At 38.8% G+C, this 20,971-nt stretch overlaps 1 protein-coding gene across 6 annotated transcripts in view; it reads left to right on the top strand.

Moving 5' to 3' along the window:
• Positions 1-20,971, top strand: part of nav2b (neuron navigator 2b) — a 148,387-nt gene that overhangs the window by 17,304 nt on the left and 110,112 nt on the right. Inside the window, exon 1 of one of the 6 annotated variants that reach the window (XM_083560928.1) lies at positions 20,332-20,734. The exons of 3 other annotated variants lie outside the window; for them this stretch is intronic. In XM_083560928.1, coding sequence (XP_083417054.1) covers positions 20,342-20,734 — 393 coding nt within the window. In that variant the 5' untranslated portion in view covers positions 20,332-20,341. Of the gene's footprint in view, positions 1-20,331; positions 20,735-20,971 lie in introns of those variants that run through there. 2 more of the 6 variants (XM_083560929.1, XM_083560930.1) reach the window with 2 other exon arrangements.

The raw sequence follows: 20,971 nt of genomic DNA, 5'->3' as shown, positions 1-20,971 counted from the left end.
CAGATCAGAAATGAAATTTTTAAAACTTCATGTTCAACCTCCACATAATCAAGTCATTTGTGCTCATCATAAGAATATTTCTTGTTGCTTTGATCAAATTGCGAATGCTTTTGTACATTCATTTAACTGATTTTGTACAAGTGTCTGCTGTTTTCTACATTATCAGGTGTTTATGTTCATGTTGAACAAAATACATTATACTGGTTTCACCTGAACAGTTTTAACCACCAAAACATCTCAGCATCAGTTCATTGCACAAGTCAATGAATGCAAAAGGGTTAAACCAGTTGTCAGAATCTGTCATCTAAAATTTATATGAAACTTTATTTTGTAAATGTGACTTGAGAAGAATTGTGTAGATGAATCTTGAACGTCACTAATGAAAGCGAGTGAACGGCATCAGATCAACCAATAATCAACTAGTACTCTAAAACAGGTCAAAGGTGAATCTTGTAAACCTTCAATTGGAGAATGAATACAGACAGAGCAAAACATTCATTCATCCATTCATTTTCTCCCGCTTATCCGTACAGAGCAAAACATAGAATTATAAATTCTGAAAATGGATGAACAACCAAAAAACAAACGAACACTTATACAGTACAATTAGAGTGTGAATCCTGTCCGGTCTCTGCAATCAGTATAAATCAAATATGCAACCAAATAAATAAATTTGTGCTGCTGAAATTCGTATGTACCAAACAGAAGGAAGTAAAATTTTGTGCATTTACATTCACTGTGATCCAAACCATAGTTTATATCAAGAAATCCTGAAACTGTGCAGCGTCACACTGACAACACGACTAAACATTTTGATGATTTTGTTTGTGAACGATGCCAAAAGGATTTTTCATTCTGATGGGAATGAGATGTTCATTGACACAAATACTTACTTTTGAGAGATGAGCTAAGGATTTGCTTAAAATGCAGGCATTTTGCAAGAAATCCAATGTATTGTGCTGTTTGCATAGTGTTTTGGGAATGCACTTGCTGGTTTGCAAATATTATGGATGTTTTAAGAAATGCTCCAAAGCAACTGAGAAAAACTGTAATACAGAAACTCAGAGACAGTCAAAAGTCTCCTATGTTGCTTGAAATGTAACTAATAAGCTCCAGTCCCTGTCCAAACCAGAAAACTCTTTCTATTTCCGTCTTTCCTGCTTTGATCAGTCACTGGGTCCCCACATGAGCAGGACATGACTACCCCAGGCATGCAGAATGCACATGATCAGTGTACTTAATACTACTCTTGTCATTAGGTATATACAGTACAGACCAAAAGTTTGGACACACCTTCTCATTCAAAGAGTTTTCTTTATTTTCATGACTATGAAAATTGTAGCTTCACACTGAAGGCATCAAAACTATGAATTAACACATGTGGAATTATATATGGAATTATATACATAACAAAAAAGTGTGGAACAACTGAAAAATGTCATATTGTAGGTTCTTCAAAGTAGCCACCTTTTGCTTTGATTACTGCTTTGCACACTCTTGGCATTCTCTTGATGAGCTTCAAGAGGTAGTCACCTGAAATGGTCTTCCAACAGTCTTGAAGGAGTTCCCCGAGAGATGCTTGGCACTTATTGGCCCTTTTGCCTTCACTCTGTGGTCCAGCTCACCCCTAAACCATCTCGATTGGGTTCAGGTCCGGTGACTGTGGAGGCCAGGTCATCTGGCGCAGCACCCCATCACTCTCCTTCTTGGTCAAATAGCCCTTGATGCCTTCAGTGTGACTCTACAATTTTCATAGTCATGAAAATAAAGAAAACTCTTTGAATGAGAAGGTGTGTCCAAACTTTTGGTCTGTACTATATACAGTATATATATATATATATATATATATATATATATATATATATATATATATATATATATATATATATATATATATATATATATATACACAGTATGCTTTACATATATATTTATAAAAAATATACAGCAATTGCCTATGAAGTGGAGTGCACTGAATATTGTATTTCCTTTTTTCTGGACTAAAGAGTGAACAGCAGAGAGAACATGACTGGTTAATATATAAGAGACTGGAGGTTTGGAGGAGGGGTGAAGTGACTTCGTGTGAGACGACCCCTTCGGTGGTGTTGCTTTCAAACTACAGTCCCTCCCTACATGGCTTTACTTTACTAAATAATTGTTGAAGCCTCAGGAATGTCAGAGAGTTTGATTAAAGGAAACAGAAATTAGATAAAGCTCTCAAAATGTGTAGTGCAAATTTGTGCTGTGAAAAATGTGAAGGATTTCAGTTGATATCCTTTGATGCAAAACTAGTTTTTTTTTTTTTCAGACTGATGTAAAAACCCTGACTAAGCAAAGTTATGATGGAGACTGACTATTACATTTAGAATATCTATTTTGTCAGCATGTGCTTCATTGAGATCTTGTTATGAAAGTTTAGGACCTCAAAAGTCCTAAAGACAGAAACAAAAGCAAATGAAAAAATCCCGTCTTTAGATGGCGCTGTTGAGCAGCAATTGAACGCTTTGTGTGTTAAAGGGACTCTTTTTCTTTTAGTTTATATATATATATATATATATATATATATATATATATATATATATATATATATATATATATATATATATATAAATTTGACCCCAAATCCAACTTATCTTATGAGTTATGACTGTTATCGGATTATCTGGATTTAGTTTTATAGATATTTATTTGTTCTTTAAAGTTTATTAATATTTATTTTAGAAATGCTATAAATAATCTTTTCTTTGTTTTGTTTTGTTTTTTTTCTTTTTTTTCTTTTGTATTTTTTTTACAGCCTCTATGCCTTATTCTTAGTGAAAAGGGGTGTGGCCTATGTGCCTTATTCTTAGTAAATAGAGGTGTGGCCTATGTGCCATATTCTTAGTAAAAAGGGGTGTGGTCTCCATTACTTATTCTCAGTGAAAAAGGGTGTGGCCTCTGTGTCTTTTTCATAGTAAAAGAAGTGTGGCTTCTGTGCCCTATTCTTGGTAAAAAAAAAAAAGAGGGGTGTGGCCTCTGCCTTATTCTTAGTAAAAAGGGGTGTGGCATCTGTGTCTTTTTCTCAGTAAAAGAAATGTGGCTTCTGTGCCCTATTCTTAGTAAAAAAAAAAAAAAGAGGGGTGTGGCCCCCATGTCTTTTCCTTAGTAAAAAAGTGTGGCTTTTGTAACTTATTCTTATTGATAGAGGCATGAACACTGTGCCTTATACTTAGTGTTGAAGGTGGGGCCTCTGTGCATGTCAGTCCATCACAGTCTCTATTAAAGTTACTGTAAACACCAGAACATTTTAGACAGAAGCACGAACATTATGCTACAGCAACAAACATCAACAGAGCGTAAGAAAATGCTTCATGACGTCTCTAATGTATTATTACTGATCAGGTTACCCGTTTGAGTTCCATGATCACTACTGGTATCAGCGAATACCACAATTAGACCTGTACTCCTACAGGATCTGAATAAAAGGTGTTGATGGGTTTTATGTTTGTGGATTTACGAGAGATCGAGCCTGTGCTTTTAGACCCTGTGTAAAACTTTAATTTCTATTGAACATTACTAGATAAACATTAAAAGTTTCACTGATCGTATAAAACACGTCTTATATGCAGTTTTGGAAATGCTTTAAATTTTCCTTTACATGTCAGTTACAATGTTAAGAAGGAACATTGTAGTAATTTTGGTGTTAAGAATTTATGATTCAATTTAAAATTTCTCAACAAAATGTGGTCAAGTGTGTTGTCCCACATACCCACATACCCTGGCATTCTCTCATTTCCTGACTGTAATACAAAATGCTTTTTTTACCTCCCATTTTACCTACACTACCTTTTTTACTTTGACCCTTTAAACACTTGGTACTCTACAACACCCTGACTCCTCCTTGTTTGGTCCACATACTCACATAACTTCCTAGAACTTCCTAAAGTATGGATTTTTATACTGCAGATATATTTGTGTGTATTCCGGTTACCAAAACGCTAAGAAGCTTTTGGGCATGACATCATTCGATGATGGTATTAGGGTTTTTGTGTGTTTCCTGCAATTAGGTTTTAAGAGCATTGCTGAGCTCCGAATTAACCATGTGTCTTAGTCAATATCAAAAGCCTTGAGCACTTGGCAGTGTTGAAGCCTACAATCGACAAACCCAGAACTCGAACATTAATCGGACAGTTTGTTTTTATATCGCCGTGCTCACCGGATTAGCCTGGAGATCGACTTAACATGTGTGCTTTCTTTTCTACTTTCCACTAAAGACTTTAATTCGACCTTGACTGGCACACACTGTAGTGCTGTTCACAACCACTTTGGATACTACTATGGTTCTTCTTTTTAATAATTTTTTTTGGTGTTTTGAAGCACCACAGGTCTGCTGTTTCTCGGGAATCAGTGGAAGGTTGCCTCAAGAATATTATTCCAAACATCTTGAAGAATGGCAGCTCAAGTCCAGATTAGAGTTATAATGTTTTATTTGGCCTATTTTTAATTTTTAGTTCATTAATTTGCTGTATATAAATCAATCCATCATTCAGCATGTAAATGGTCTTTTTTGCCCATATCTAAATTGCGCAAAACCATTTCTTTGTATATTTCATCTGTGTAGAAAGTTTTTAGTTCAAGGTCAGCCATGGTACAGCACATTGGGAGTTGCTGGAGGTTAAGAGATTCCATTAAGAGGCTAAAAATAGCAGCTTGGGCTGAAAGTAATTGCTGGGGTTTGACCTCTCAGCCTTCCAATCGATCCTGAATTTGAAACTCAAAACGACCACTTTTCTTTTGGAGAGATATGATCGGTAGTGTGCTTTTTTTACCAACATTAAACAGATTTTGCATACCTTTGGACTTTCCGATCAAAAAAACATACTGAGAATAAAATTACATAGTGATACAAGTCTATAGTACAAAGGACGTTCAAGGCAAACCCGGACTTTTGAGTTTATAAAATAAAAGTACAAATGCCAAGGAGTGGAAAATTTATTTATTTATTTTTTTTACATTCTCCCCTGCTACATTTATACACTTATCCCAGAACTTAACTGGGATAAGTTCAGGGAGCGCTACTGAGACCGTTTTTTGACTCTGTGGTGGCCTCAGCCATCTTCTATGCTGTGGGCTGCTGGTGCAGCAGCATCTCTACTGCAGACAGGAAGAGACTGGACAAGCTGATCAGGTAGGCCAGCTCAGTCCTGGGGATTCCCCTGGACACTGTACAAGAGGTGGGAGAAAGGAGGATGGTGACTAAACTGTCATCATTACTGGGGAACGCCTCTCACCCCCTGTATGAAACAGTTTCATCTTTAAGCAGCTCCTTCAGTGACAGACTGTTACACTCTAAGTGTCTGAAGTAGCGATACAGAAGGTCTTTGCTCCCTGCTGCTATTAGACTTTACAATCAGAGCTGTTCCCAGTGAACCAGTGAATAACAATAACAACGTTTTTAATGCAATAATGTGCAACAAAAATAATTTAAAACCATGTAATACTATGTGCAATATGTTTGATAGTGTAACTACCTATTCATGGTCTCTTTTTCTTCTTTTGTATTTATGCATTGTGTTGTATATACTGTATTATGTTTCTAAATGTATTTAATATATTTGCACATTTCTATTTTTGGCTGCTGTAACACAGAAATTTCCCCACAGTGGGACAAATAAAGGTATATCTTATCTTATCTTAATCCCTGGAAAGATTCGGCATAAAAAGATTTATCAGTATGCCTGAACCATCCTTGGACATCCTGCTTCATTTTATCATCAGTGCTAAAATGCTGACCTCTGAGGAACTCGTCGATAATCCAGGCTCAGGCGTTCCACGTGCAGGACCGGAAACGTCACTGTTATAGCGTCTTTGAAACGTTTACTTCATTCAAATGTCTTATTGCGGCTGTGCTTGAAGTCTTCTATAGATATCTGTGGGTTTCTCACCTTCGTTCACAAGAAACTTCATCACCGCATGCTGTTCTAGAACACTGTTGTCCCGGTCTCTGGACCGACCCACCACATGTGTGCCGCCTATCGGTAAGAGGACACACTAGCCACTTACTACTGTGTGTGGTACCGACACACTAGCTGTAAAATTAGTCCCAGTTCGATTTGAACACCCCTCGTAATACAAAGCAAGTTCTTACTTGAGTTTAATTTTTTTTTTTTTTATTAAAAATGCAAGTTTTTGTAATGAATTGGGCAGCTCTGGTGATGTTTAGTTGTGTCTCCTTTGGATGCCTTTTGCATGGTGACACATGTAGCCTATTTTATTCACCACATACGAAGTGAGAGAAAGAGAGAGAGAGAGAGAGAGAGAGAGAGAGAGAGAGAAAGAGAGAGAGAGAGAGAGAGAGAGAGAGAGAGAGAGAGAGAGAGAGAGAGAGAGAGAGTTATCCTATCTGGACTTGACAGTGAGAACGAGTGAAGTGTAGCCCTCTTTTCAAGGACGGCTTGTCTAATCTCTACAACAGAGCTGATGTACCGTGTGTGTGTGTGTGTGTGTGTGTGTGTGTGTGTGTGTGTGTGTGTGTGTGTGTGTGCATTTTTCTGCACACTTATTTCCTTCGGGGAAGTGCCTTCTCCTCACGTGCTGCTGGGCTATGCTCAGTTATCTTCTTCTATTTATATCCCCTTTCTATCAATGGCACTTCACTTCCTCTACTAAAAGTACAAGTCCCTCAAGTGACTGCAATGGTTGTCAAAAGAATTCGAGATCCTGCTTTACTTGAATCCTACAATTCAAACTTATCATTTCGCCACTGTGGCTATATAGCTATTAGTTTTTCTCAGCTGCTTTTGACAAACAAAATCATCAAAATGTTTAGTCGTGTTGTCAGTATGATAGAGACAGTATAATGGATTTCCTGATGCTGAGATGTTTTGGGGGTTAAGACTAAAACTTTCCTTCGGCTTCTCCCGTTAGGGGTCGCCACAGCGGATCCTCCGCACGTTTGATTTGGCACATGTTTTACGCTGGATGCCCTTCCTAACGCAACCCTCCCCAATTTATCTGGGCTTGGGACCGGCACTAAGAGTGGCTGGGGATGGTTCCCTGACCGGGGATCGAACCCGGGTCGCAGCGGTGCGAGCGCTGCATCTTAACCACTAGACCACCAGGGGACCTTTTGGGGGGGGGGGGGGGGGGGGTAAGACTATTCAGGTGAAATCAGTATAATATATTTTGATGAACATAAACATAAACAATTGAATGTGTACAGACACTTGTACACAATCAAATAAATGAATGTACAAAAGCATTCACAATTTGTTTAAAGCAACAAAAAATGGTCTTATGATGAGCACAAATAACTAAATAATGTAAAGGTTGAACAAGTAGTTTTGAGAATTTCATTTCTAAACTGAGAAATGCTCCAAAGCAACTGAGAAAAACTGTAATTCATTCAAATGAGTCAAATTAACCTCTGCTTTTTTCAACTAACAAATTCACATACATGGAAGTGACATGGTGGATCGCACTGCATTCCCAACCCTATTCTCAAAGTATTATTATCTTCAGATATCACAATAGTTTAGTGAATATTCTGTGTATTACAGTTTTTGTTTATGTTCATGTTGATCAAAATTAATTATACTGGTTTCACCTAAATAGTTTTAACCCCCAAAACATCTCAGCATCAATTCATTGCATAAGTCAACGAATGCAAAAGGGTTAAACCAGTTTTCAGAATCTGTCATCTAAAATGTCTATTAAACTTTTTTTTTGTAAATGTAAATCTTGAATTTCACTAATTGAGGTTAGTGAGCGGCATCAGATCAACCAATGAACAACTAGTTCTCTAAAATAGGTAAAAGGTTAATCTCGTGAACCTTCAATTGGCGAGAGAAAGACAGAGCGAAACACAGAATTGTGAGAAAATGGAAGCCAAGAAACCAACAAACACTAGAACAATACAGTAAAAGTGTGAATCCTGTACGGGGTCTTGCAATCAATATAAATCAAATATGCAATAAAATAAATACATTTGTGCTGTTGAAACCCATAGGTGTCATAAAGAAGAAATTCAGCCTTGTGCATTTTCAATCATTGTAATCCAAACCATAGTTTACATCAGGAAATACTGAAATTGTGCACCGTCATACTGACAAAACGACTAAACATTTTGTTTTGTGAACAATGACAAAAGGATTCATCATTCTGATGGCAATGAGATGTTCATTGACACAAATACTTACTTTGAGAGATTAACTAAGGATTTTGAGAAAAGTACAGGCTTTTGCAAGAAATCCATTGTTTTGTGCTGTCTGTATTGTTTTGAGAATGCATTTACTGGTATACAAACATTAAGGATGATTCAAGAAAAGCTCCAAAACAACTGGGAAAATCTGTAATACACACCTTTTGAATTTCATGTTTTCCTTTTCTTTACCCATTTCTTGGTAATAACTTCACACATATAGTGTTTATTCAGATGTAGAGAGAGCTTCGCTGATCTTTTTGGCACTAACAGCTGTTGAGATACTGTATCTGTGCCTCTTGTTCTTTCAGTTTGCATCCTGAAGCTCTGTTACCTGTCACTAACAGCGTGCAGCTGATTACGAGGCCTGCGTAGTGCTGCACACACAAACAGCATATATCAGTGGTGCTTAATGATTCTGTTATATAATACAAACAAGAAGAGACCGCAACTACAAAATCAAGTAAACAACCATCCTCCCAACCATTTAATCAATCAATCGATTAACCAGTTATCAAGAAAGTCAAATTATTAATCAATAGTGTCATTTTCTTACTGATTTGTTAAAGGAGTATATGTTTATTTTCTCTGGTAAATCTAGCTAATGTCAGCTAACCTGACAGGATTTCTGAGAGGAATTTTACATATACATAAATCTTCTCTGCTATGGCATAACAAGCTAGCATGCTAAACTGACAGGATTCTTCAAATGTTTATAGCTCATGCCAATTATTCTTTACTGTGACTAGCTAGCAAGCTAACCTGTGTGGATTTCAAAGTTATTTATGTATATATAATTTGTGTTAAAGAATTTCTGAGAGAAACGTAAGTCAGATATGAGAATCAGACTATTACTGTCTTAGTGGACCATTTAACATTTCAGCACATTGCAGACACACCTGAATGCAGCTTGCCGGTTGCTGATGTACCTGAAACACATTGCTATTTTGGTTCATAAAACTAATATATAAAAACGTACTTTCCTCAGTGTGTATTTATATGGTTGACGCCACTAAACCCATTCTATTTACATCACTGCTTGGCCAAATTGATTCCACATTGCACAGTGTTTATTTGAAGCGTCAACTTAGCAACCTACACCTACCTCCCACAGTTATCATTACGGTACGTTTTTATTACTGTATCCTTTGCCATATTTGCTCATAATGTTACTTTTACGATCTAAATCCCACTTTGAGCCTAGAGGTCTTATTTGGAAGGTAGATTTAGATTTGGATCACACCACAGTTTCGGGTGTTGATAGAATCGTTCTTCTATTACGGTTGGGTGGTCTGGAGGGCATCTTCATGTGGGTTTAATTATTCTATGCTTGACAAAGGTCACAGGAAATATAGCATTTATGTTCTGTTTTATAGCATCCTTTGTTGGCTTTGTTAGGTTATGTTTAGAGGGTAAGTACAGAGACAATGAAATGCAGTCAGCATCCAACGAGTAGTGCAAATAGCAAATAAAAAAATTAATGAAACAGTATGCTAAAAGGTGCATAAATAGAAGTATAGTCAAGTCTGGAAGCTTTTATTGTCATTTCAACCATATACAGCTGACACAGTACACAGTGGAATAAGACAGTGTTTCTCCAAAACCCTGGTGCTACATAAAACAACATAGAACTACATCACACAACATAAAGCTACATAACAGGACACAAAACTAAAGTAAGTGTCCTCACCACATAAAGTGCATCGTGTGCAACCGAGTGCTAACAGTGCAGACAAAAGACAGTGCAAACAGACAACACAAGACAGTGTGGGAGAGATACACAAAACACAAAATAGAAAGTAGCGCCGACCAGTAAACCTACTGTATAATGTTATACAGTACAATGTGCAAAAGAGAACTGTATGACTGTATTCGTAAACATAAACACAATGTTGTGCAAAAACAGCAACAGCAGCACAACAGTCAAGAGGCACAGAACAGCATGTAAACAGTATAATATGATTAAATATACATATAATATGGTGGTGGAATGAATTGAGATGAGTAATGAGTGCCTCCGCCGCAGTTCCCAAACCAGGCAGGGATGCAGCTGCTCAGGTTGCTCTAGAACATGGTCAGGATAGGGGAGAGAGATGAGCTTTCCTCAGCATTCTTAGGAAGTCGAGGCCATACAGGGCTTTCTTGGTGATGGAGCTGGTGTTGAGGCGAAGTTTTTTACCAGATGTACACCAAGGAATTTTGTGCTCTTGACGATCTCCACGGAGGATCCATCCATGATCAGAGGAGAATAGCCGCTCTGTGCTCTCAACCACTATCTCTTTGGTTTTGTCAATGTTCAGAGAAAAGTTGTTGGCTTTACACCAGACTGTTAGCTTTTGCACCTCCTCTCTGTATGTTGACTTGTCAATCCTGCTGTTCCCACCACAGCCGTGTGATCGGCGAACTTGGTAATGTGGTATGAGCTGTGCATTGCTACACACTCTTGAGTCAGCAGAGTGAACAGCAGCGGACTGAGCACACAGCCCTGAGGGGCCCCAGTGCTCAGTGTGGTAGTGCTGGAGATGCTGTTCCCGATCCAGACTGACTAAGGTCTCAAAAAGAGAGGTGTTCAGGCCCAGTAGGCTTAGCTTTTTAATCAGGAGCTGAGAGATGATAGTGTTGAATGCTGAACTAAAGTTATCAAACAGCATTCGTACGTATGTGTCCTTATTGTCCATGTGGGTGAGGGCTAGATAGAGGGTCATGGACATGGCATCGTCTGTGGAACGGTTTGGACGATACGCAAACTGCACAAGGTCCAGTAAAGGTTTAAGCTGGTTCTTAATGTGCCTCATGACGAGCCTCACAAAGCACTTCATCATAATGGGTGTGAGTTCGACGGGACGATAGTCATTGAGACAGGAGGCTTGTTTGGCATAGATATGATGGCTGTTGTCTTGAGGCACGTAGGAATAATGGCGCTGCTCAGAGAGATGTTGAAGATGTCACTGAAGACATCTGCTAGATTCTCTGCACATTCCTTCGGCACTCTGCCAGGAACATTATCTGGTCTGTGGGTTAACTCTGCATCGAGTTCCAAATTTAATTAATAAGAATTATGATGCAATAGGTTGAGGTGGATGTAACAGCTTGGTCCAGGGAGATGGTAGCCTAGTGATTAATGCATTGGACTTTGGATCCAAAGGTTGTGAGTACAAATCCACACCAACCTGCCACTCCTGGGCCTCTGAGCATGGCCCTTAACCCCATAGCTGCTTATTTGTTTGATTATGAAATGTTAGTTGCTCTAGATAAGGGCATCGGCCAAATGCCTTAAATGTAAATGTGCATGTATTATGACACGGTAGATGCATACAGTGGATGCAGATGTGCAAATGGCAATTTAATTTATATTGTTATGGGGAAAACATAATTACAGTAAAGAGCAAGTGTTTAGTTATTGGGTGGAGGCTGGCAGTTAGAGCTTGGAGTCTGACGTCAGTATTTGCATGGCTTAATGGAAAATGGTTTTCTTATCGGGCTAGAAGATATCCAGACAATCCATGGTGGGAATAGGAGGCATTCTTGAAGCTAAATCAGTCAGTCATGTTGGGCAACTGTGTCTCAATAATTTGTTGTATATTTTGCTACCCACTGTAATGCATTCTGGTTATGCACCAGGCAGTTATTGTACCAAACTGTGATGCATTAAGTAAGGATGCTTCTTTTGGTACAGCTGTAGAAGTTCACCAGAAGTTCACAAAGGGGAGCTTTCTTTGGTCTTCCTAAAAAGTAATGATACTGTTGTGCTTGTTGTTTGCTGTTTAGTATTTAGCTGTTTACTGAACACTGAGTAGATTTTTGATGTGGTGTGCAACAAGTTTTCAATAATTGATATAATGTTTACATGCAGGATTTTGTAATTTAAGGATTTTATTTTTAACCAGTCCTGACTCATATTTTCATAAAACTTTGGTTCTTTTCTTGGAAGCGCATTGGTTTTCATGCTTATGTTTCTGTTCTCTAACATTCCCAGAAGTATTCCTGGATCAAGTGTATTTATAATGAGATCATGTGACAGTTTATTCATATTAATGTCAACTTTAGTTGCCTTTTTGGCTTTTGGTAGAAACTGTTTGTTAAAGAATAGTTATGGGAGTTTCACAGCAATAGGGCTAAGTATTTATTTAGCTAATATTATCATTTATAAGTAAATAATTTTGCACACTATATAGATTTTCTCCTAGTTAAATATTAAACTATATTTTATGTTGACTCATGACATACAGTTAGGAAAATAAGTATTTGAACACCCTGCTATTTTGCAAGTTCTCCCACTTAGAAATCATGGAGGGGTCTGAAATTATCATCGTAGGTGCATGTCTACTGTGAGAGACATAATCTAAAAAAAAAAAATCCAGAAATCACAATATATGATTTTTAAACTATTTATTTGTATGATACAGCTGCAAATAAGTATTTAAACACCTGTCTATCAGCTAGAATTCTGACCCCCAAAGACCTGTTAGTCTGCCTTAAAAATGTCCACCTCCACTACATTTATTATCCTAAATTAGATGCACCTGTTTGAGGTCGTTAGCTGCATAAAAACACCTGTCCACCCTGTACAATCAGTAAGAATCCAACTACTAACATGGCCAAGACCAAAGAGCTGTCCAAAGACACTAGAGACAAAATTGTACACCTCCACAAGGCTGGAAAGGGCTACGGGCAAATTGCCAAGCAGCTTGGTGAAAAAAGGTCCACTGTTGGAGCAATCATTAGAAAATGGAAGAAGCTAAACATGACTGTCAATCTCCCTCGGACTGGGGCTCCATGCAAGATCTCACCTCGTGGGGACTCAATGATCCTAAGAAAGGTGAGAAATCAGCCCAGAACTACACGGGAGGAGCTGGTCAATGACCTGAAATAAGCTGGGACCACCGTTTTCAAGGTTACTGTTGGTAATACACTAAGACGTCATGGTTTGAAATCATGCATGGCATGGAAGGTTCCCCTGCTTAAACCAGCACATGTCCAGGCACTTCCTTAGTTTGCCAATGACCATTTGGATGATCCAGAGGAGTCATGGGAGAAAGTCATGTGGTCAGATGAGACCAAAATAGAACTTTTGGGTCATAATTCCACTAAACGTGTTTGGAGAAAGAAGAATGATTAGTACCATCCCAAGAACACTATCCCTACTGTGAAGCATGGGGGTGGTAGCATCATGCTTTGGGGGTGTTTTTTTGCACATGGGACAGGGCGACTGCACTGTATTAAGGAGAGGATGACCGGGGCCATGTATTGCGAGATTTTGGGGAACAACCTCCTTCCCTCAGTTAGAGCATTGAAGATGGGTCGAGGCTGGGTCTTCCAACATGACAATGACCCGAAGCACACAGCCAGGATAACCAAGGAGTGGCTCTGTAAGAACCATATCAAGGTTCTGGCGTGGCCTAGCCAGTCTTCAGACCTAATCCCAATAGAGAATATTTGGAGGGAGCTCAAACTCTGTGTTTCTCAGCGACAGGCCAGAAACCTGACTGATCTAGAGAAGATCTGTGTGAAGGAGTGGGCCAAAATCCCTCCTGCAGTGTGTGCAAACCTGGTGAAAAACTACAGGAAACGTTTGACCTCTGTAATTGCAAAAAAGGCTACTGTACCAAATATTAACATTGACTTTCTCCGGTGTTCAAATACTTATTTGCAGCTGTATCATACAAATAAATAGTTTAAAAATCATACATTGTGATTTCTGGATTTTTTTTTTTAGATTATGTCTCTCACAGTGGACATGCACCTACGATGACAATTTCAGACCCCTCCATGATTTCTAAGTGGGAGAACTTGCAAAATAGCAGGGTGTTCAAATACTTATTTTCCTCACTGTATAATCCCATTTCCCATCCGGAGTTGTCACATTGCAAAATGTGCAAAACTTTAAGGGGGGTAAAATCTTTTGCAAGGCTTTGGATCTGTACAGAAAAAATGGGTTGTGTTGCATGTTTTGTTTTCATCTTTATTTGGGTCTTTGAGGAAAGGCATCATTTGAGACAGACTGTGTAACCAGACATGTATGTTGAATGACGACGATGATGATGGTGATGAAGCATATATGATTGATGCTGTTTAGAAATTAATATTTTTGATGAAGCAAATTCGTTATTGTTTATGGATGGACCCTATGAATATGACTCCAATTTCTTATTGCATAGTCAATTTCAGAATCAGTTCAGAGTCTCAAAAAGGATTCTGACAATCAAAGCAGCATTAACAACCTGAGGAGATTTTGTCTGCGACTGGATGATCACACTTGGGAAACATTTCTGGTTTGAGAAAGATCAATGGTATGGAAATAACCTGTCATATATATTATCTATAATAGATGAATTAAAAGGTTTTGACACATTTTTTCATGATGAGTGTGTATGCATGTGTACACTTTTACTTTTTTTGTGTGTAAGGCACATTTACTAGCCCAGATTTTTCTTGAAAAGCCATACCAAGAATAAACTTTAAATGTTACGACATGTTTTTTTTTAAAGGTTAAAGCATGAGGGCATGATTTTTGGGCAACAATTCCTCAACTCAGCAGGGGTCATCTGATTCCACAGCAATCTCACCCCAAATAAATACAGTTTAGATACAATTTCAACTCCATCAAATCTCCAGAGAAGGCTATCAAGGCATGAACAAGCGATCTTTCATGTATTATACCAATATTGTTTCTTAATTTCAGTGAAAAGAAGAAGTACATTTAACACATGCTGTACATCCTAAACACATACTGTACATCATGTATAAATGTGTTAATATGGATTGTAAAGTGGAAAACTGTAACTATAATATAAGATTTGCGAGGCAACTGCAAAGAGCTGTTGCATCAAATCATCTTCATTAACATCTAGTCTGGTGTGTTCTTCTCAGCTGGAAGCAATATGGGCGATAATGCAGGACTCATGGACCCAATAATATACAGGCTGAATATTAATATTTTGCATATATATTCTATAAAATATATGAATATACAAGAATTTAACAAGAAGGAATGGGTGTGTATATGACATAGATATTGATATAAATCCAGATTTGAAGTGTTCCAGTATGATTGTCGATGTGTCAATGTGCTGATATTGATACTGTGCCCGTCCACTGTTAGTACCAGTTGTGCAAATTAATTTCTGCAAAGGAATGAAAAGTAAGTCCAGTAAGAGAAAGTAGAGATGCCAGGTTTTTTCCTGGTTTAAACGCCGAATGGCCTGCGGGAAAAAGTTGTCTACCATATCTTACTGTCAACTTTGTAGTAGGAATGTTTGGGAATGAACCATATATAGCTGGATAAAATAGGTGTCCCAGTACATTTGTCCATATAATGTATTATTTCCAGTAATATTACCAATACATTTTTTTTTACAGAAAAGCTATTAGCAAATAAAAGATTTTTATTACATTTTTAAATTAAATTTACAGCATTTGACAGTTGCTCTTATCTTAAGAGACTTACAATTATCGCATTTATACAGCTTAGTAGTTGAGAATTAAGGACCTTGTTCAAGGGCACAACAGTAGGTGCTTGGTGGTGCTGAATTCATGACTGAAGCATCCACTTCCAGTGTTTTTGAAGTGTACTAGAACCTTCAATCCTCAAATCAAAGTCCTTGTGGGTGCGAGCACAATTGGAACTATAGCTCTTTCGAATTCTAGTAAAAGGATTACCAGACTGTTGGCGCTTTAGCTGGGTTTATTTTTTTCCAAGACATGTAAAACTGCATATTTTAAATACAGCTAAACAGAGAGCTAAACATCTTCCTCCTTTCTTTGTCTGTGATTGACGATGAAAAGGGACAGTGTACATAGATTATGTATGCCCAATCATATGTGATTGGGCATACATAATCTATGTATGCCCAATCATATGTGATATTGTCAGGATATGAACTTATAATCTTCCAACAACTGATTGACTGATTTCTGTTCTGTTCGTGAGTTCAAAACAAGTAGCAGTCCGAAATACGTAGCACATCTACTGTTTGTTAGTTGAGCCATCTAGACAGCTTTTTTGTTTGTTTGTATTTAAAATACTTACTTGCACACTTGTTTGTCACCTTGGTTAGCACTTGGGTATGTAGTGTAATTTTTCACAGCATTTACTCTCTCTCCATGTCCTTGCTTGTGCTCTGGTTTTTGTTCTTTGTTAATGTTTCAAGTTATTTTATGTTTTACGTTGAAAAACAAAAGAAGATTCTGCACTTGCATCTATAAGAAGTAACAATAAGAAGCTTTGGCCATTGTCATTTCCACTGCCATTTATTTACTTTCTGAACCAATTGTGAGTGGACCTTCTGTTCCATTAAAAAAAAAAAAAACAGGAGAAGAAAAAAGTACAGCATCATCCTCCATTTAAAAAAAAATCTTTTTCTTGAACTCAATTTCTTGTCCACACTACATTGCAATTCAAAGGTATCCACTTTTCGACTTTTTAAAAAGCTTAATTTGTGATGAGGAGAAACACAGAAAAAGATGGATTTTTAAACAAATCCAGATGCTTGTGGATATAACCTAACTTGCATTCGGGAAAGTAAATTTTTTTCATTTTATTATTAGATACGGCACCCAAATATTTTGCATTAAATCTGAGCGTTCTAACGTATTGAAATAAATGATCAGTCTGCCTGCATGGCTACAGTTTTGCTAACTGAGAAGGCTGTTGCAGGTCTGAGGCTCATGGCTCATCAAGTTGACACGTCCTCTGCTTCACTAATAGCTCGCTAATCCTGCCCATGTCTGAGTGTACTGTATGTTTCCATCCGAACAGGCAAAAGTGAATCGGATTTATATTCTGAGAAGTAAAGTCAAGATGACATCATCACCAAATGCCAGCCAAAATCGCAGAGTCTCGAGGAGCCTGGGGAGAACACTCGCTTTATACGGTGTAAATTATTCCATAAGGGTTTGGCTGGTATATATACAGTGAGGAAAATAAGTATTTGAACACCCTGCTATTTTGCAAGTTCTTCCACTTAAAAATCATGAAGGGGTCTGAAATTGTCATCGTAGGTGCATGTCCACTGTGAGAGACATAATCTAAAAAAAAAAATCCAGAAATCACAATATATGATTTTTAAACTATTTATTTGTATGATACAGCTGCAAATAAGTATTTGAACACCTGTCTATCAGCTAGAATTCTGACCCTCAAAGACCTGTTAGTCTTCCTTTAAAATGTCCACCTCCACTACATTTATTAGCCCAAATTAGATGCACCTGTTTGAGGTCGTTAGCTGCATAAAGACACCTGTCCACCCCATACAATCAGTAAGAATCCAACTACTAACATGGCCAAGACCAAAGAGCTGTCCAAAGACACTAAAGACAAAATTGTACACCTCCACAAGGCTGGAAAGGGCTACGGGGAAATTGCCAAGCAGCTTGGTGAAAAAAGGTCCACTGTTGGAGCAATCATTAGAAAATGAAAGAAGCTAAACATGACTGTCAATCTCCCTCGGACTGGGGCTCCATGCAAGATCTCACCTCGTGGGGTCTCAATGATCCTGAGGAAGGTGAGAAATCAGCCCAGAACTACACTGGAGGAGCTGGTCAATGACCTGAAAAGAGCTGGGAGCACCGTTTCCAAGGTTACTGTTGGTAATACACTAAGACGTCATGGTTTGAAATCATGCATGGCACGGAAGGTTCCCCTGCTTAAACCACCATATGTCCAGGCACGTCTTAAGTTTGCCAGTGACCATTTGGATGATCCAGAGGAGTCATGGGAGAAAGTCATGTGGTCAGATGCGACCAAAATAGAACTTTTGGGTCATAATTTCACTAAACGTGTTTGGAGGAAGAAGAATTATGAGTACCATCCCAAGAACACCATCCCTACTGTGAAGCATGGGGGTGGTAGCATCATGCTTTGGGGGTGTTTTTCTGCACATGGGACAGGGCAACTGCACTGTATTAAGAAGAGGATGACCGGGGCCATGTATTGCGAGATTTTGGGGAACAACCTCCTTCCCTCAGTTAGAGCATTAAAGATGGGTCGAGGCTGGGTCTTCCAACACGACAATGACCCGACGCACACAGCCAGGATAACCAAGCAGTGGCTCTGTAAGAAGCATATCATGGTTCTGGCGTGGCCTAGCCAGTCTCCAGACCTAAACCCAATAGAGAATCTTTGGAGGGAGCTCAAACTCCGTGTTTCTCAGCGACAGGCCAGAAACCTAATTGATCTAGAGAAGATCTGTGTGGAGGAGTGGGCCAAAATCCCTCCTGCAGTGTGTGCAAACCTGGTGAAAAACTACAGGAAACGTTTGACCTCAAACAAATGCTACTGTACCAAATATTAACATTGACTTTCTCAGGTGTTCAAATACTTATTTGCAGCTGTATCATACAAACAAATAGTTTAAAAATCATATATTGTGATTTCTGGATTTTTTTTTTAGATTATGTCTCTCACAGTGGACATGCACCTACGATAACAATTTCAGACCCCGCCATGATTTCTAAGTGGGAGAACTTGCAAAATAGCAGGGTGTTCAAATACTTATTTTCCTCACTGTATATATATATAATGGTGGTATATGGCTCCACCTTCCACTTGAGGATCCCCCACAGGTGCTCAATAGGGTTCAGGTCTGGAGACATACAGTACTCCATCATTTTCACCTTCAGCTTTCTTAGCAAGCCAGTTATCATCTTGGTGGTGTGTTTGGGGTCATTTTTATGTTGGAAAACTGCTGTTGGCTCGGTTTCTGAAATGGAGGGCATCAAGATTTGCTCCAGAATGTCACAGTACATGTTGGAATCCATGTTTCCCTCAATGAACTGCAGCTACCCAGTATCAGCAGAACTCATGCAGCCTCAGACCATGATGCTACCACCACTATGTTGACTGTAGACAAGACACAATTTTCTTGTTATTCCTAACGAGAGAGTCACCACACATGATGGACACCATCTGAGCCAAACAAGTTTATCATCAGACTTTTTTTTTTTATCATCAGACTTCTCATCAGAGAGTCTTTACCATGAGGTGCCATGTTGAACGTCCAATAATCAGTATTAGATATAGCATCAAATTTTAACTGCTCTAATACAAGATACACAAATTCGTCTGGTCCTGTCAAGCAGACAAAAACATGAACATGATGAATAGGACGTGTGGCTTTGCATGTTTAAACAACCTACAGCTATCACTTAGGGTGTACTGTTGTTGCCAGTTAGTTTAACAATAATGGCTGTATGTAGAGTTATTTTTAGAGGACAGTAAATGTCACTGTAGCGTAAGTTTATTGGCAGGTAATCCACCAAGGTTATGCTTTTAGACTTGTCGTTTATTTTTTACTTCAGGATTTTTAGAAATTGGTAGTGATGATTTCCACTGAATTGCAGTACACACTGGGCTTGATGGTGGTGCAGCAGGTCGCTTTGCCTCAAGTGTCCTGCCTTCTATCCTGTCCTTTGATGGCCTGTTTAGAATTTTGTTTGTATTATTGTGTATTGGATTTCCTCCAGGGTTTCCCTTTTTTTCCCCAATGTCTGAAAATATCCCAGGATTTTGCAACAATGGACTGGAATCTCATCAAAGTGTATTTTTTCCTCATGTAAGGTTTTCCCAGGAGAGGTTTCATATCCACCATGATGAGAATTGAAAAATATAAACTGTTCACCGAAAACATGTGAGTGAAGGAGCATCATACTAGTAAACCGAACCGCTGTAAAAAAAAAATGTGGATTATGCACAGTAAGCTGTTTTAGGATTCCAGAGCAATTTATCAACATTGCAAGGGAACCGTGATGAACTCGGATGAGATCGGATCAAGATTTAACACCTTTGAATAAATGACAGATTAGCACCCAGGGTCAGAAAATTCCTCTCAAGAGATTTTCGGGATCTGAACAGATACACTAGTGTTTCAGTCTTCTTTCTTTCTAATTCATGGAGAGCAGGTGTTGCAGAGCTCCAGTACTTCACAAAACCAGCTGAGGAGCTCCGAGCTCAATTTAGCAGGCTGTGGAGATTTTTGTAGAGGTCAACACTGTGTGAAAAAGTGTGTGGCTTCCCAGCACTGCTTCTGTGTGTTTGTGTGTGTGTGTGTGTGTGTCTGAGAGAGAGAGAGAGAGAGAGAGAGAGAGAGAGAGAGAGAGAGAGAGAGAGAGAGAGACTAAGTGTTTAGGGGCAGTCCACTGACTTGCACCAGCTGTTGAGGCAGCATGCAAATGCGCCGAGTCACACTCCTACTCGAGAAGGTTGTGTGTGTGTGTGTGTGTGTGTGTGTGTGTAAGAGACAGAGAGAGATAGACGGTGCATCACTGTGGAAGCACCACACAGCTTTTCCAGTCCTGTCTGCATTTGGACAAGTCAAGCAGAGACAACAGAAGAAGAAGATGCCAGCAATTTTGGTTTCCCCCAAGATGAAGTCAGGATTGCCCAAGCCTGTGCACAGTGCTCTGCCCATTCCTCAGTCTCACATTCAGACACGGGCGATTCAGAGCAGTGGCGCAAAGCTCATGCACCACTCTAGTCTGAGGAGAAGCGGCCAGACCAGCACCAGCGCTCCACAGAGGAAGAGTCACACGAGCAATGAAACGTCCACAGATCCACAGGTTTGCACAAAGTCGTCTTCCTGCTTTAGACCTTTTATTTGGCTGCAAATGATAAAAGATTTAGATGCTTTAACATTGAAAGGCATCACTGCTCCTTGCTTCTCAAAAAGTCTGGAAAAGCGCAAAGGTAAAGAGTCGTAAATGTGGTAATGGAAGCTTAAAGTCAGCAGCGTGTGCCGATTAAATCACACCTGCAGGTACTTGAGGCTTTGGTTAAGCGCTGTAAAGATTTTTATG

The sequence above is a fragment of the Silurus aristotelis genome, assembly GCF_946808225.1.
Source record: "Silurus aristotelis genome assembly, chromosome: 14".
In the NCBI taxonomy this organism is placed as follows: domain Eukaryota; kingdom Metazoa; phylum Chordata; class Actinopteri; order Siluriformes; family Siluridae; genus Silurus; species Silurus aristotelis.
Note: the sequence above shows the minus strand (reverse complement) of the source record. Positions and strands in the feature narration are given on the sequence as shown.